General features: G+C 46.6%; 1 protein-coding gene across 1 annotated transcript; it reads right to left on the bottom strand.

Moving 5' to 3' along the window:
- Window positions 1-1,060: 1,060 nt before the first annotated feature.
- LOC127367801 (protocadherin-8-like) lies at window positions 1,061-5,321 on the bottom strand. The gene is made up of 3 exons (XM_051407924.1): window positions 2,468-5,321; window positions 2,090-2,315; window positions 1,061-1,983 (listed from the first exon to the last, which is right to left on the bottom strand). Exons 1-3 carry the CDS (start codon window positions 4,922-4,924, stop codon window positions 1,631-1,633), a joined length of 3,036 nt encoding a protein of 1,011 aa, XP_051263884.1. The 5' UTR covers window positions 4,925-5,321; the 3' UTR covers window positions 1,061-1,630.
- Between the last annotated feature and the right edge of the window lie 8,898 nt (window positions 5,322-14,219).

Below are 14,219 nucleotides of genomic sequence, written 5' to 3'. Positions count from 1 at the left end.
GCTGCTCATGTAACTTACATGAGTTTGATTCCTGCTATGATCCTCAGAATTTCATATCATTAAGCTTTATGACAACCTCTGTGGGGGAGACTAAGATCTATTCAGCAATTAAAAGGTGGGGATGGAGGGGTGAGGTTGTCTCCTCAAATCACCTTTGCGCACACCCCTTCTCTCCCTTCCTCTCCCTTCCTCTCCTCTGTCTCTCAATGCGTCCACAGGCGGTCGCAGGTCAAAGGTGACTGTGGCGGAATGTCGCACGTTTTCTCCAACTCTGAGACAGTGTGTTTGCATTGACAGTGTGCAAAACACGGCAGCCTGTTGGACAGAATTCGACCTTATTCTCTTACCTCTTCTACATCCGAGTCCGGAACTGCTTTGCTGTTATGAAAAAATGCCCTGAACCCATGAATGATAATGGAGGGATTACGTAAGGGGCCAGCGTGCGCATTTGGCAGGTAGACAAAAAACATCCTGACAGGATAGCAGGAGGATTTGCTCACAAGGACTTGATGTTCTTTGACAAAAATCACCTGTGTGTGGATGCCTATCAAACTTATCCGTAGTTAGATTTCCTCTCATGCGTGTAAGCCTTTTCTTTCTTTGGAGACAAACAGTAAATGCGCCTTTACGCAGAGTCAGTCTCATTATGTTTCTTCTATGTGCACATTTCAGGTGGTAATGATTTATGTAATGGAATCTGAGCATATCTCTGATTCTTGTGTTACCATGCAGGGCTGAGGCGGTAAAATGCAGTTAAAGTCCATGAAATGAGACAGAATAACTATGAAGGTTTCCGCTCTTGATATGCGTGAGGCGGCAGAGTGATTTGCTGGAAAACCTTGGCGTCTGTTCTGGCACCTCACCAGCAAAATCGTATTCACAAAAAAAAAAAAATACTAAACTGACCTTCCCCGGTGGGCTGCAAGGACAGAGGCTCACTGCTGCAATAACAGCGACGCCTGTTGGCTTTTACTAGTGACTGATATTCCTGCAAGGCATCCACAAACCTCCTGCTCACCTCACCCGGATCATAGTCTTTCTGAACAAACACATCACTCACTTTCTCAGAACAGTATTTCAAAGTTTATTTTCTCTCAGAATATTGTGATGATAGAAAAAAATCTGTACAATTACTTGTTGCATTCAAATAATTTCATACATCGTTATCAACTTGATACACTGTGGGTCACCTGGCCCTCAAACTGCACAGTTTCTGGGGCCATTTTAAATAGTCAGCGTGCTTAAAGATCAATAATTACAATTCATATTTACATATCTTTGCTTAATTATTACTTTTATAAAAAATAAATCCTCTGTATGTACAAAACTTGCATATGATACACTTCATGTCCAACAAAATTTCTCAAAGTGATTGAATGGACATCAAATGTGACTTTTACATTAAAACACAAATATTAGGATATAAACTTATATATGCACTCTCTCCACAGCAACAAATAACTTCAAAAGTTACATTATTCTCATTGTCAATGAATCATAAATTAAAACTTTTAATACACTATACATTTCTTTGAGAGTGAGCTTAGGTGTGTGTGTGTGTGTGTGTGTGTGTGTGTGTGTGTGTGTGTGTGTGTGTGTGTGTGTATGTGTGTCTGTGTAAATGTATGTTTTAGACTTCATTGTTGGGACAGTGTGTTGGGGTGGGGGTGTAAACAGGGAGGGTTATATCACTGATCTCCTGCACCCTCACAGGTCTGGGTGGGGTGACCAGAACGTAGTCGTACTCTCTGTGTAGCACCTTCTCGTACACGCTCTGCAGCCCCACTGTTTTGGGGATGTGGGCCTGGTAGAAGTTGTCTCTGCGGTGGGGGTCCCGGGGAAGGGAGGCCGTCTTCGAAAGGCTGCTGAAGGAGGAGAGGGTCGGGGCTGGGGAGGGCGCTGCATTGGCTCTTACTGCCGAGGGGCTCCAGCAGCGATCCGAGTGACCCAGGACCTTACATTCGCTGGTGCAAGCCCACAGAGCTGGAGGGGAGGCAGAAAGGAGAGTTAGACTTAGAGCCAAAGCACAAACACATCACTGACATCATTTTATACAGCCATTCAAACTTGCCATTGTTGTTGCCCTTACCATTTTGGCCACCCATGGGAGGAACCACTGCCCCATCTTTCTTCAGGCCAGTGTCTCCACTGACATCACTATCACTGTCGTTGAAATCACTGTCCCCCTTGCCACTGTCTTTGCCACTGAAGGCCGGGTCCCTGGCAGAGATGGTGGTGTAGGAGTTGCCCTTCCAGATAGTGATGGGCCTCACAGCCTCTTTGCCATTCCCATAGCCAGGCAGAGTGGAGTAGCCCTGCAGGAGGAGAGAAGAGAAAGAAAACAGAGGTTAGTGTCTGCTGGATGAAACACATTGCAGAATGCTCATTGTTGTGTGCCACCCTACCCATCCCCTCCCCTACCCACCCCTCCCCTCCTGAGCACAATGTCCCCAAAGGTGCATCTCACCTCGTGCTTATTCCCTCGGAGCTTGCTGTTGCTGTCTGAGTCATACACGCAAGGCACCTCGCTGCCGTCCTCTGAGGCCGAGCACATGTCGCTGCCCCCAGGGTGAGCCGGGGTGAACCCGCCGGGCTGGCTGCTGTAGGAGTGTCCCTCAAAGCCCGCTCCTGCCCCGGTCCCGTGGAGGGGCAGAAGCGGGTTGTCCGCCACGTGGTTCCTGCCCCTCTCCAGCGTGCCCTTCTCCCCGTACGAGTCGCTGTCTTCTCCACTCTTGTCCCGCTTGCGCCGGTTGCAGGTGGTGGCGATGAGGATGATGGCGAGCAGCAGGAGCGTGCAGCTCCCCGCGAGCACAACGATAATCACCACCGACAGGTCCCACTGCGCGTGCACCTCGTCCCCGCTGCCCGACTGGTACACTGTCCTGTCGCTCGGCGGGGAGCCCGCGATGATGACGAAGTGGAGCGTGGCGGTGGAGGTGAGCGCGGGCCTCCCGTTGTCACTCACCGTCACGGTCACGCTCAGGGTTTCGTCCACGTCGTGGCTGAGCACCTGGTTGAGGTAGATCTCTCCGGTGGCTTTGTTCACGGAGAACACGGAGGGCTCACCGGTGGCCAGCCCGTAGGACAACTCCGAGTTCACGCCCTCATCCGCATCCCGCGCCTCTACCCGGGTGATGACGTAGCCGCTCGGTGCGTCCCGGGGCAGGAGGACTTCAGCGGAACCGTTATTGAGCGCCGGCTGAATGATGACCGGTGCGTTATCGTTCTGGTCCACTATCCTCACATAGACGTTAGCGCTGCCGGACAGGGGAGGGGAGCCGCCGTCGCTGGCCGTGATACGGAGCTCCAGCTGTTTCATCACCTCGTAGTTGAAGCTCCGGAGCGCGTAAAGCGACCCGCTGGCGGGGTCCAGTGAGACGAAGGTGGAGATGGGGGAGCCCATAAAGTATGTGTCCGCCAGTTTGTAGCTGACCTTCCCGTTTGACCCCATGTCCATGTCCCGCGCCACCACCGTGGTGATGTACGCGCCCGGTGCGTTATTCTCCACCACGGCCACCTCATACACCGGTTTACTGAACACCGGAGCGTTGTCGTTCTCGTCCGTCAGTCTGATTGTGTACTGAGTGATGGTTCTGAAGGGAGGGGAGCCCAGATCCTCCGCCACCACTGTGAGGTTATATTCGGGGATTTTCTCCCGGTCTAACGGGCTGGTGCTCACTATCATGAAGCTGTCCTCGTACGCCTGCTGCAGTCTGAAGTGATCGTGTCCGTACAGCGTGCAGTGCACCTGTCCGTTAGCGCCGGAGTCTCTGTCCGAGGTGCTGACCAGAGCCACGAAACTCTCCCTGGCCGCCGCCTCGGTGATGTACGCTATTCCCGCCGTGATGGACGTCATGGGGGTGATGGAGATCTCCGGCGCGTTGTCGTTAACGTCCTGCACCTGCACTACAATCTTGCAGATGGCCGGGCTCGGGTTCGGTCCCAGGTCGGTGGCCTGGACGTCAAACTCGTACGTGTTCTTACTTTCAAAGTCAATCGGGCTCTCCAGGGTGAGCCGCCCGGTCTTCCTGTCCACTCTGAAGAGTTGTCGTATTTCTGTGGGCACCTGGTTACCGAACCCGTACACCACCTCGCCGTTCAGCCCCTCGTCCGGGTCCTCCGCGTTCAGGTCCAACAAGAGGGAGCCCACCGGTGCGTCCTCGGGCAGGTCCACGGAGAAGCTGTTCCTGTCGAACACCGGGCTGTTGTCGTTGTAGTCTTTCACCTTGACGTTGATGCGCGTTGTTCCGGTCCGGGACGGGTTGCCACCGTCCATAGCAACCAGCTCAAGCGCGTAGGTACCCTGCGTCTCCCGGTCCAGCTCCTTCATCAGCACCAGCTCCGCATATTTAACCCCGTCGGCCCTGCTAAGCACGTCGATTGAAAAGTGGCTGTTGACGGAGATCTGGTAGCTTTGGATGTAGTTCACCCCAACATCGTCATCCACGGCAAAGTCTAGCGGGATCCGCGTGCCCACCGCTGTGTTTTCGGAGATCTCCAGACTCGACTCTTTCCGGGGGAACTCGGGGGAGTTGTCATTGATGTCCTTGACCTCCACCTCGACGTGGATGAGTTTGAACTGCTCTTTGGAGAAGCTGACCACGTCGAAAGCGATGAGGCAGTGCAGGGTGTGTTTGCAGATCCGCTCCCTGTCTATCCTCTCTCCTATAGTCAGCTGCCCGTCGCTCTCCCTCAGACGGATGAAAGAGGAGTTGAACTGTTTCATCATCCTGAAATTGGTCCTGGAGCCCCCCGATGAAGAGCCAGTGGAGGAGATGTCCTTGGCCAAGTTTCCAATCACTGTCCCTGGTGCGTCTTCCTCAAATGTCTGATATTTTACCGTCTTTCCTTGTGTGACAGCGGCCAGGCTTGTCAAAAAGACGCACACTAGCACCAACAGCCCGTTCCACCCTATTCCTCCCATCTTGACACCTTCACTCCAAAATAATCTGAAATTCAACAAACTGTGCGCACTGAGTCCGATTTAAAGTTTGAACACAAAGCACCTGCAAAAAAGCTATTCCTTCCCCGCTCTGGTCGACTCTCCGGGGTTGTTTGTTTCTTTGTATAAAGCCAGTAATAAATATTCCATATGTCTTTCAATGCGCACTCTGGATGCGCTCCGCTCTCTCTCTCTCTCTCTCTCTCTACTGGAGGTGTGCTGCTCTCTCAGCGCAAGAGGGCTGCAGTGTCTGCAGGAGGGTTTATACGGCGAGGCATGCAAATGAGCCGCACTGTGACCAATCCGAGCTTTGAGAGGGGAAAAAAAGGGGGACTTCTGAAAGACCTCTAAACCCTGTTTAGAGATTCCTGGACTGTGCGGAGAAACTTGGCACCCAATATGTGGGCTAAACGCGGGGCTTGATTTAATACAGCTATAGTTTCCGTTGCTTGTTTATGTTCCTCGGGCTGTTAAATGAGTCTGCGCACCGACACATGGGGGGGAGCACAGAGATGCGCAGTGTCCCTGAGCTAGAGGACAAAGCATTTGAATAGGAGTATCTGTTCAGGATGCTTTACCCTATAGGCGCACTTTCGGTGTAAAGAGATTTATGCTTAAACACTGTTCGGTTGGATCCCCACGCACGTGTCCTGTGTAACCCACTGGAGTAAAAGCAGTCAGTGGCAGGCTGAGCTGTCCCACTGACCTCTCCACTTCTGACAGGGAAATAACTTCATGCAAGAATATGACGTGATTTGTCATTTTCTCCAACCTCAGAGTGCCCTGATCCACTCACCCAGACAGATAAGATTTCATATAATGGACTTATGATAGACCCATAATGCTGAGACAGCTTAACATGCTGAATAATGGCAGGACCAGAGATTCAACAGAATGTGGTGTAACTGGTGGTAATAGCATCATTTTAGTGCTCATTTTATTCTCATTAATAAATTCCATAAATGTGCCTGTCTTCTATTATTCATCCCCCCAGTGTGTTGTAATCCAGTAATTGTTTGCCTATCAGATCATATCTGAGGCTGGAAAAGGACTATATCCACTTAAACATTGATTTTATTCTAATTCGGTCTCAGCTCAGATCGGCTCACGAGATGTCTTGTGCGCGAGAGAGGGGATTTTTTAATTAAAGCCAGTGTAACGGCCCGGTTTAACATGCGACTCTCCTTGGCCTCGCCTGCCAGAACAGAGAGGCGCAGGTGAAGACGACACACACACACACACACACACACAGGCGGTCACGCACGCACTCACACAGCCTTCCACGAACCCGTTACAAATGGGATTTGGCTGTAAACGCAGGGGGGATTTATCAGGATTTCAATAGTGAGATTATATCAAAGGCGTATGAAGCCCTCGTTAGTAGCGGCGGGATAATGGCATGGCAGGGTCTCCCTTTGCAGCCGTCCATGCCGGTATTGTGGCCCCTGAGCCGGTCTGTGGGGACCCTAACCCCCGCTGCCTCCATGCAGCCCTCCGCCTAACTGCAGCATAATGAGGCAAAGCCACATGCAGCCTTTGTACCATCCTTCCATCCACACTCCCCCCTCCCCTCCTCCTTCCCCAGACCTGCCCCGGTCCGGCCACGACTCCTTTCATTACAGGGAGATGGGAGATGAATTGGCCTGGACATCAGGGTCCCTCCTATTAAAATACATTTAGAGAGAGACCGGGGCCCCGTCACGGCTCTTTAAGAGATTTTCCTCATTCTTCCCATTGGACTCCCCCCCCCCCCACACACACACACACACACAGGCACACACAGCTTCTTTTTCAGGGGCAACACTTGCCTTGCAGTAGAAGCTAATATCAGTTGGCATGTTCTATAAAGAACCCATCTGCCACAGAAAGTCAAATAGGAGACACCTGAATGGACAACATCTAGTCAAGCAGCTTGCATAGTTAGACACAGTCAGGCCTGTCCTAAACGATAAGGAGATATCATTCTGTGTTTAATTAACATTGCAGCTAAACTATCAGCTCTTATAGGGATGTTATATAAATACTAGCACCACTTTCCAATCAGACTCCTTTATAAAGAGAGAAACTAACTAATGGTGTTACAATAAATAATTGACTATAGCTCATCAGTTATGATCCTTTAATAAGAACAGCTGTTGCCTTCCCAGGTTATGATAAGTCCCTTTCTCTTGTCCTAAATTTGCATTTTATTTCAGCCGTCCTTGCAATAAATAGTTACCCTCAAAAAGACAACTTTCACTTGTGACATGGTTCATAATGTTACCACATGCTGGAGTTCTGTCTCTGCAGGTCTGATTAATATGTATTACACAGCGGTGTCGCACATTAGAAGTTCCATTAAGATATTACGGTTTAAATGGAGGTACACAATTAAACAAATGAAACAAACTAATTCAACACTGTTATATCATTCTGACACGTTGTGGGGAGAGTGTTACAGTTCTTAAATCAAGAAGAGAGTTCAAAGAAAACATTAATAACTATGGGGAGGGACTTTTACAAAGTTAAACACAAGGATCAGCCTCCAGCACCACCCCAATAATATGTGTACAACCCCTTGATAAGTTGTTAATACAGGAGTTTTTGTCCAGATTTGTCCTGTTTTAGAAAAAGGTTGCAGAACAGTTGGGTGAAAAAAGAATGTATTACCAACTTGTTAAACTTTTATTTATAGCCTACATTACCCACATTTCTAACTGCATTATTGGAAAGGATAAATAAGGATAAATACCAACCAAAGGAATTTGTTTCCACAGCCTGGCAGCCCTTTAAATGTGCAGTTATTGATGATCATAACTGATACATAAAGTAGTAATAAATGGTTTATAAAGGATGTAGAGTAGCAGCATTGGATCAAATGATAAAATGAAGATAACTGATGAATGTGTTGCAAGCAGCAGCAACATTCAGTCCGATCCACTAGCTCCTTCTTTCAGTGTGAAGCATTGTGAGAGCCCATTCTGTCCACACTGCAGGCGGAGAGGGTCCATTGAAGCGCAGTAATAATGTGCTCTCTGTGGGGCCGCGTGAGAAGCATCGTGTTTATTCTCATTTCTTTATGTGTTTAGAGTACACAGCACTCTGACGGTATTCTAATACCACTCAGCATTCTCTCACACACAGACAGACAGAGCAATCAAAAGCAAATTACACTATGTTGAGTCTCGCCTGGCGGATTAAACCCCCCTGCGCGTGCACGTGCACGTGCGTCGTGGAGACAGGGAGACTTTCTTACAGTGTTTGACGGGCGTTTGCTTCCCCCCGCCCCCCCAAGCAAAGCTGTCATCTGAAGGACACACACACCTTAAAAAAAAATAATCTCTCACGTGATCACCGTGTCAATCTTGCCCGTCTGCACGCGAGTTCAACAATAGCAGAATTAGAGAGAGTCTCCAAAATCCCCTCTATTCTTCACGGGGCATATTAGCATTTTCTTTAACATATATAAATATATCTTTAGAGGATCCCCCTCCTCACCCTCCCTCTCCTCCTTTCTTTCTTTTCTCCTGCATTGTGGTCCCATTTGCTCTAGTGATCGCCGGGTATTTGGGGTCTGTAGCCGGTCGCCCGATCTCTGCCTCTTGTTGGGGCTTAACGCATTGAGATGGAAATAGGCGATTTGGTCTCTTTTGTCCACCAGATAAGCGGTGGAAGGAGAAAGTGGGTAGAGGGAGCAGGAGGGTGAGAAAGGAGGGATGTAGGCTATACGTGTGTGTGTGTGTGTGTGTGTGTGTGTGTGGAGGGGGTGTCTAAGATAATCGATCAGAGCGCTGAACACCCCCCCCTCCGTCCCTCACATCCCCCCTCCCCTTCCCCTCTCAGCTAACCTTTGCTTAACTCGCGTGCCATCACAAGCACAGAGTCCTAATTGGTTCCCAGGAACTAATTATCCAATTATCGCCTCTCCACCGGAGAACCGCACTCCAGGGCTCGTCTGGGTAATGGCCTCATCCTCTACACTATTGATGAAAATGATTAGGAGTGAATGCGCCCATCAGCTCCAGAGTGCAACACTTGAGAAACTTGTGTCACGGCCCCTGTTTAGAGTTCTTTAAGAGAGGATCGCACTTCACTTACACAGGCTTGATGCGCCCATTCAACCTGCATTATTCCTTAACTATTACAGAAAACTGAATACATGATAAAGTGGTGTGCGGATTAATTAGGCCCTTTGTGTGGCCCTCAAGGTAAAAAAAATAGAGGTTGTTGGCTGAGACTCTGAGGCTGGCACTCCAGTTAAGGTCATAATCTTTTATGCAGAGTAGGGGGTTTGGTTCAGAAAATGTTGTTTATTTGAAGCTAAAAGTGTCAATTTATTTAAAAGTAGTTTCTATACTTTCTAGACGTTTCTTTAAGGGAAATGTTTCACTTTCCAAAAAAGCTGATTCCTCCCGGGGTTATTATTCTTATTTTCTATATGAGAAATTATTAATCGATTAGTTGATCTACTATTTTGACAATTCATTCCTATTTTGAGATAATCTTTAAACCAAACATTTGCTAGTTCCAGTTTAGAATGTGATGCCTTTCTTACTCTTATATGATAGTTAACTGTATATATAGGTTTATATTTTGGTTTTAGACTGTTGGGCAGACAAAATATAACATGTGAAGATGTCACCTTGCTCTGAGAGGTTGTGATGAGCACTGTTATGTTGCTATTTTCAGATACACACTGCGATTAAGCGATGAATTGATCAAATAGTTGACAGATTAATCGATAATAAAAACAACTGTTGCAGCCTGAATATGCCCGAAAGTTGTAGCAATATAACAGTTGTTAAGTTGGTACAACTTGTTTATTGCCTTTTGTACCCCAATATAATATCTCAGTTAATGTCTTGAAAGTGTTAATTGATTAGTAGCCTACGTCTCAATTAAAGATTGTGGATGGAACTGCACCAAACTGCGGTGTAAATCTACTTGCTTTAGGAAAAACAACATAGGCTAATTGATAATCTAGAATAGAGATGTCTGCAGACTATTGCGCATTCCGATTGCTCCATCAGGGGACCAATAGTCTGCATGTAATACTGCAACAAGCAGTGAACTGCAGCGAGCCAGATCTGAATGGAGCAGCAGGCATGGACTGGCACCAGAGTGCCACCAGATTGATAACGTCCAGTTACATTAAACATTTATTCTCTTTTCCCCATCTCTTTTTCTTTTAGTTAACTTCTGCTCCGATCCATCACCTTCCATCCCATCTGTCGCTGATAGCTGCAACACTTTGAATAAATTCCTCCCGACAAACAAAGCGGTTAACATCTCATGAATGCAGCTTTTTACACCCCATACACAGATTGTGGGGAAACTTTAGGGCCAGTGGAGTAACTAGTGCAAAGAAATCTGTCCTGGGACACTCCCTCTTAGCTTCCACTTCATTACCGGTATTGTGCTCGGGAGCGCGCAATCTGTGCGGCCGTCTCCGCCCGGCCCAGCCAGCTTTCTAATGACTTTCCAATGATGATTTAAAAGCTCGCAGACTCGTTTCCCTCCAAACTCCTCCTACCTCCCCTCTCATTCTCCCTTTCACTGCTTTTGAATCCCATCCGCTTTTGTCTAGAGTTGTTTCCATCACTGGCACTCTGGATTCAGGAGAGGTCAGGAGGAGCGCGCATAAAGATTCACACATCAGCCCTGAATAAAGGGACGATATATAGGGGAGTTATACGGGACCAACTTTGGCCCCTTCCTTAGTCTAGTAGTGGGAGAATCAGTTGGAATGAATTAGAGGCTTGTGTCTGCTCTGAATTTGTTTTGGAAATACAAGTTTTACCCAAACACCTTATTTTCCAATTTTTAAAGACAGACTAGTGCGTGAGGTAATAAAAGACTCGGGGGCGTTTGTGTGCGTGTGTGTGTGTGTGTGTGTGTTTGTGCGCGCACACCTGATGGTTGCAGTGCGCCAGATTGTGCCGTGCTTTGGATGAACAGATGGGGGTGGATGAGTTAAGAGAAGCATGGAGGGAGGGAATGGCAGACGTCTGCATATCACTCATGTGAAGTTATGTCTCCCCTTCTTCTCTCCCCTTGCAAGGTCCATGTGCATTCAAACAAACAGGCACCGGCATGCAAATGAGCTGCGTTTGATGTGTGAGGTTGATGTAGCCAAACGCAGGTTGGTTGTACTGTAAGTGCCTGTGATAATTCATCAATCAATGGGACTTTGTCAGAGACTTATGGGATCTATAGGGAATACTTTTACTGGCCAAATGGTTCACTTAACATCCTCCTGATGAGAAATTAGTAATATTGTGACACAGCAGTAACAAAGGCACAGCACACTGTATGAAATATGAATATACACATTAATTGTGAGCATTAGATCAATGTTTATGTAAGACTATCAAAGTAACACTTTTTTCAGTGTTTTAACAGCTGCTCCTAAGACAGATCAGCTCTATGGCACATAGTTATTTAGAGCTGACAAGTGTGAGACAGTCACTGAAAAATCAGCTCTGAAAAAGTTGTGGTCACAGCTTTTTAGCCACATTAACAGCAGCATGATTCTGTGATAGCACTGTCAGTCTCTCAGCTCACCCTTTTGGTCCAGGCTGAAATCTCAACAACTACTGGATGGATTGCCATGGAAGTTACAGATGCCTGTGGTGAGACTTGTTTCCACCCCTAGCACAGAAGCTTTGGACTACCGGGGAGTGGGAATGGAATGAGCACCATAGCCAGAGTGGGACACAAACAACCTCCATCAGAGGCCAGGTGATTTACAGCAGCTCCGACCAGGACTAGACACAGCGGGTTCAGACAGGGACAGGAGAGGTGTGAAGGGAGAGATGGAGAGGAGCAAGTTTGTAGTGAATTAAATGATTAAACTAATATCATAAACATTTGAAAACTAATTGACTATTGCGACTACTGTGTTAAACCGTGTAGCTCTTCTAGTAGTTCCTCAAAGCACGCTGATTGGTCCAAACAACTCTGATTTTGATACACATAGGCTATAGCTTGAAGCCTGACAAAATGGACAAGATGGATGGAATGTTTATTCTTGACCACTGGCAAGAGAACAAAATAATTTCAGCTCAAAGGTCCACTTACTCAACCATATCTCACTGTCTTCCTTCAGGGACTGGAGATGGTTCAGGTGTCACCACATGGACTAAGTGTCATCTGACTTAAAGGACCAGTGTGTAGGATTTCTGGGCATATAGAACTGAATACAGCCAGGCCAAGTGTGAAAAGAGAAACTACAGTGGCTGCGAAACGCAAACTTAAACATCATTCTGGGCTACTGTAGAAACATGGTGGTTCAACATGGCGGACTCCGTAGTAGAGGACCTGCTCCCCTGTAGATAAAAATGTCTCATTCTAAGGTAACAGAAACACAACAATTCTTATTTTCATGTGATTATACACTAATGACATTTTTTTTAATGAATATTTTATTCAGTTTCTGCCAATATTGTACATATAATGCCCTAAATCCTACACATGCATGTTTTACATTCACTCCCACTGAACAGCTTTACTGGTCTTGTGTCAGATCCTCCAGCTGTGAACTGATACATTTGTCAAAAGAGAGACCACTCTGCTGAAATGTCATCTTTATACTGATCAGAGACATAAAACACTCCAGATTTGATCAAAGGTTTTTATCTGCAGCCTAACAAACAAATACGTTTTTGTTTTTTGTTGCTGTGTGGGCTTATTAAACTTTTAATCTTTAATGATACATTACATTATCATAGATAAACCTTACGACAGACTTCCCTGCTGCCAAATCATTCCCATCATGAATAAAAACATTTTGAGACTTATTAGCTCTTTAACTTTAAGCAATAACCCACTAACCTACTTTATAGACTGTGTGAGTCACACAAGACAATCACTGAGTGCATTAGCAGCCAAGGTGGAAACGCTTCTTAAACTTGCCTATTTGATAGACAACAGAACTCCCACTCTCACTTACTTTGTAATTCCTCTCTCTCATCTCCTCTCCCACTCCTCTTCCACCTTACATTTTCCTGTTTCTCTCTCTGCTCTATACTTCTTCTCCTTTCTTGCTGTTTCAAGTCCCCGCAGCTCTACTTAGAGCATGGCACAGGGCTATATTAATGTGACTAAAGAGGATTGTACAGGTAACACAAGTCCAGCTGGCAGTAAACTCTGTGGTGCGGTTCCTCTCTCACAGAGCATTAAAGCTCCCCTGTTTATGGAGTCACCCTCCATAAACAATGCTATATAATTCTCTTTGAACGTTACAGCACATGCCTCATATAAAACAACGCAAAATATGAGGGGACACCATGCGCACCCACATAATACAGTACACAAGCTCCAAGTACACACACACACACACACACACACACACAGAAAGCAGGCTACAGTGCACATGCACACGACCACGGCATTATGCGATCAGTGTGTCCCCACTGCATGTGCCAGCAAGACTTTGAAGGGAAGGCATTGTTTTCCCTTGGGAGTAAACAGCCACTAAAGACAAATAACTATATTCAACAAATAGTCTATATACACCAAAACGCCCCACACCAAAAAAACTGAAATATATCTCGGCTCACTATGGAGCTAATCAATATTTCAGCAGCCTTGATTGTTCATGCAGGCCATGAGAGGGCTAATGAGGCGGAGCTGCAAAGACAATGTGCTCACCAAAGTAGGCTATCTACTAAAGGACAAAATTATCTTTCAGATCTCCGGGATCAGTCGTGCTCGGCCCAGGAGGAGATGCTACTGGAGTGAACCACTCGAGACCTTCCGCTGGATGACAGCTTATGAGTAGGCATGTCTGTCTGGGAGAGCACAGATGTGGTTCCCTCTGATCTGCTGTGTCAAAGTCCTCACGCCTCATATGCTGTTTGCTGTCAGCGTAGTTTGAATGGCACTTTATGTGGTGAAACGTGCTATGCAAATAAATAAAGATATTTGATTGACACCAAATTGAGAGCTTGGAGTTACGAGGTTTTAATTAAAGTTTAGTTAACCACAAACAGCTCTTCTAATGTTGCATTAAATATTTGGAAAGACAAAACGTTCATACCAGTGTTTCTAAGGGGCTGTTCAAAAATGATTAGGGGTTCAGAAAAGAGCTGAGAGTTTTCTGGGTTTTTTTTAGTTCTAAATGTATATTTTATTTCAGGCTTCCTTTGTGATATACTTTATAATTACAGAATGCAGTTACAGCTGTCACTGCAGCGGGGTTTCATTAATGTGTAGATTGATGGAGCATTCTTCTTTATTCTTATTCATATTGCTTGTCAGCTACATTACCCACAATGCAACTCAAACACAGACAGAC

Source organism: Dicentrarchus labrax, unplaced genomic scaffold, assembly GCF_905237075.1.
Source record: "Dicentrarchus labrax unplaced genomic scaffold, dlabrax2021, whole genome shotgun sequence".
In the NCBI taxonomy this organism is placed as follows: domain Eukaryota; kingdom Metazoa; phylum Chordata; class Actinopteri; family Moronidae; genus Dicentrarchus; species Dicentrarchus labrax.
Note: the sequence above shows the minus strand (reverse complement) of the source record. Positions and strands in the feature narration are given on the sequence as shown.

Excerpts from the sequence above, each read along its gene's own strand:
- LOC127367801 (XM_051407924.1), bottom strand. The coding sequence starts at position 4,924 with ATGGGAGGAATAGGGTGGAACGGGCTGTTGGTGCTAGTGTGCGTCTTT. Across the intron at positions 2,316-2,467 it reads TCCGAGGGAATAAGCACGAG|GGCTACTCCACTCTGCCTGG; the intron begins GTGAGATGCACC and ends CTCCTCCTGCAG. Across the intron at positions 1,984-2,089 it reads TCCCATGGGTGGCCAAAATG|CTCTGTGGGCTTGCACCAGC; the intron begins GTAAGGGCAACA and ends CCTCCCCTCCAG.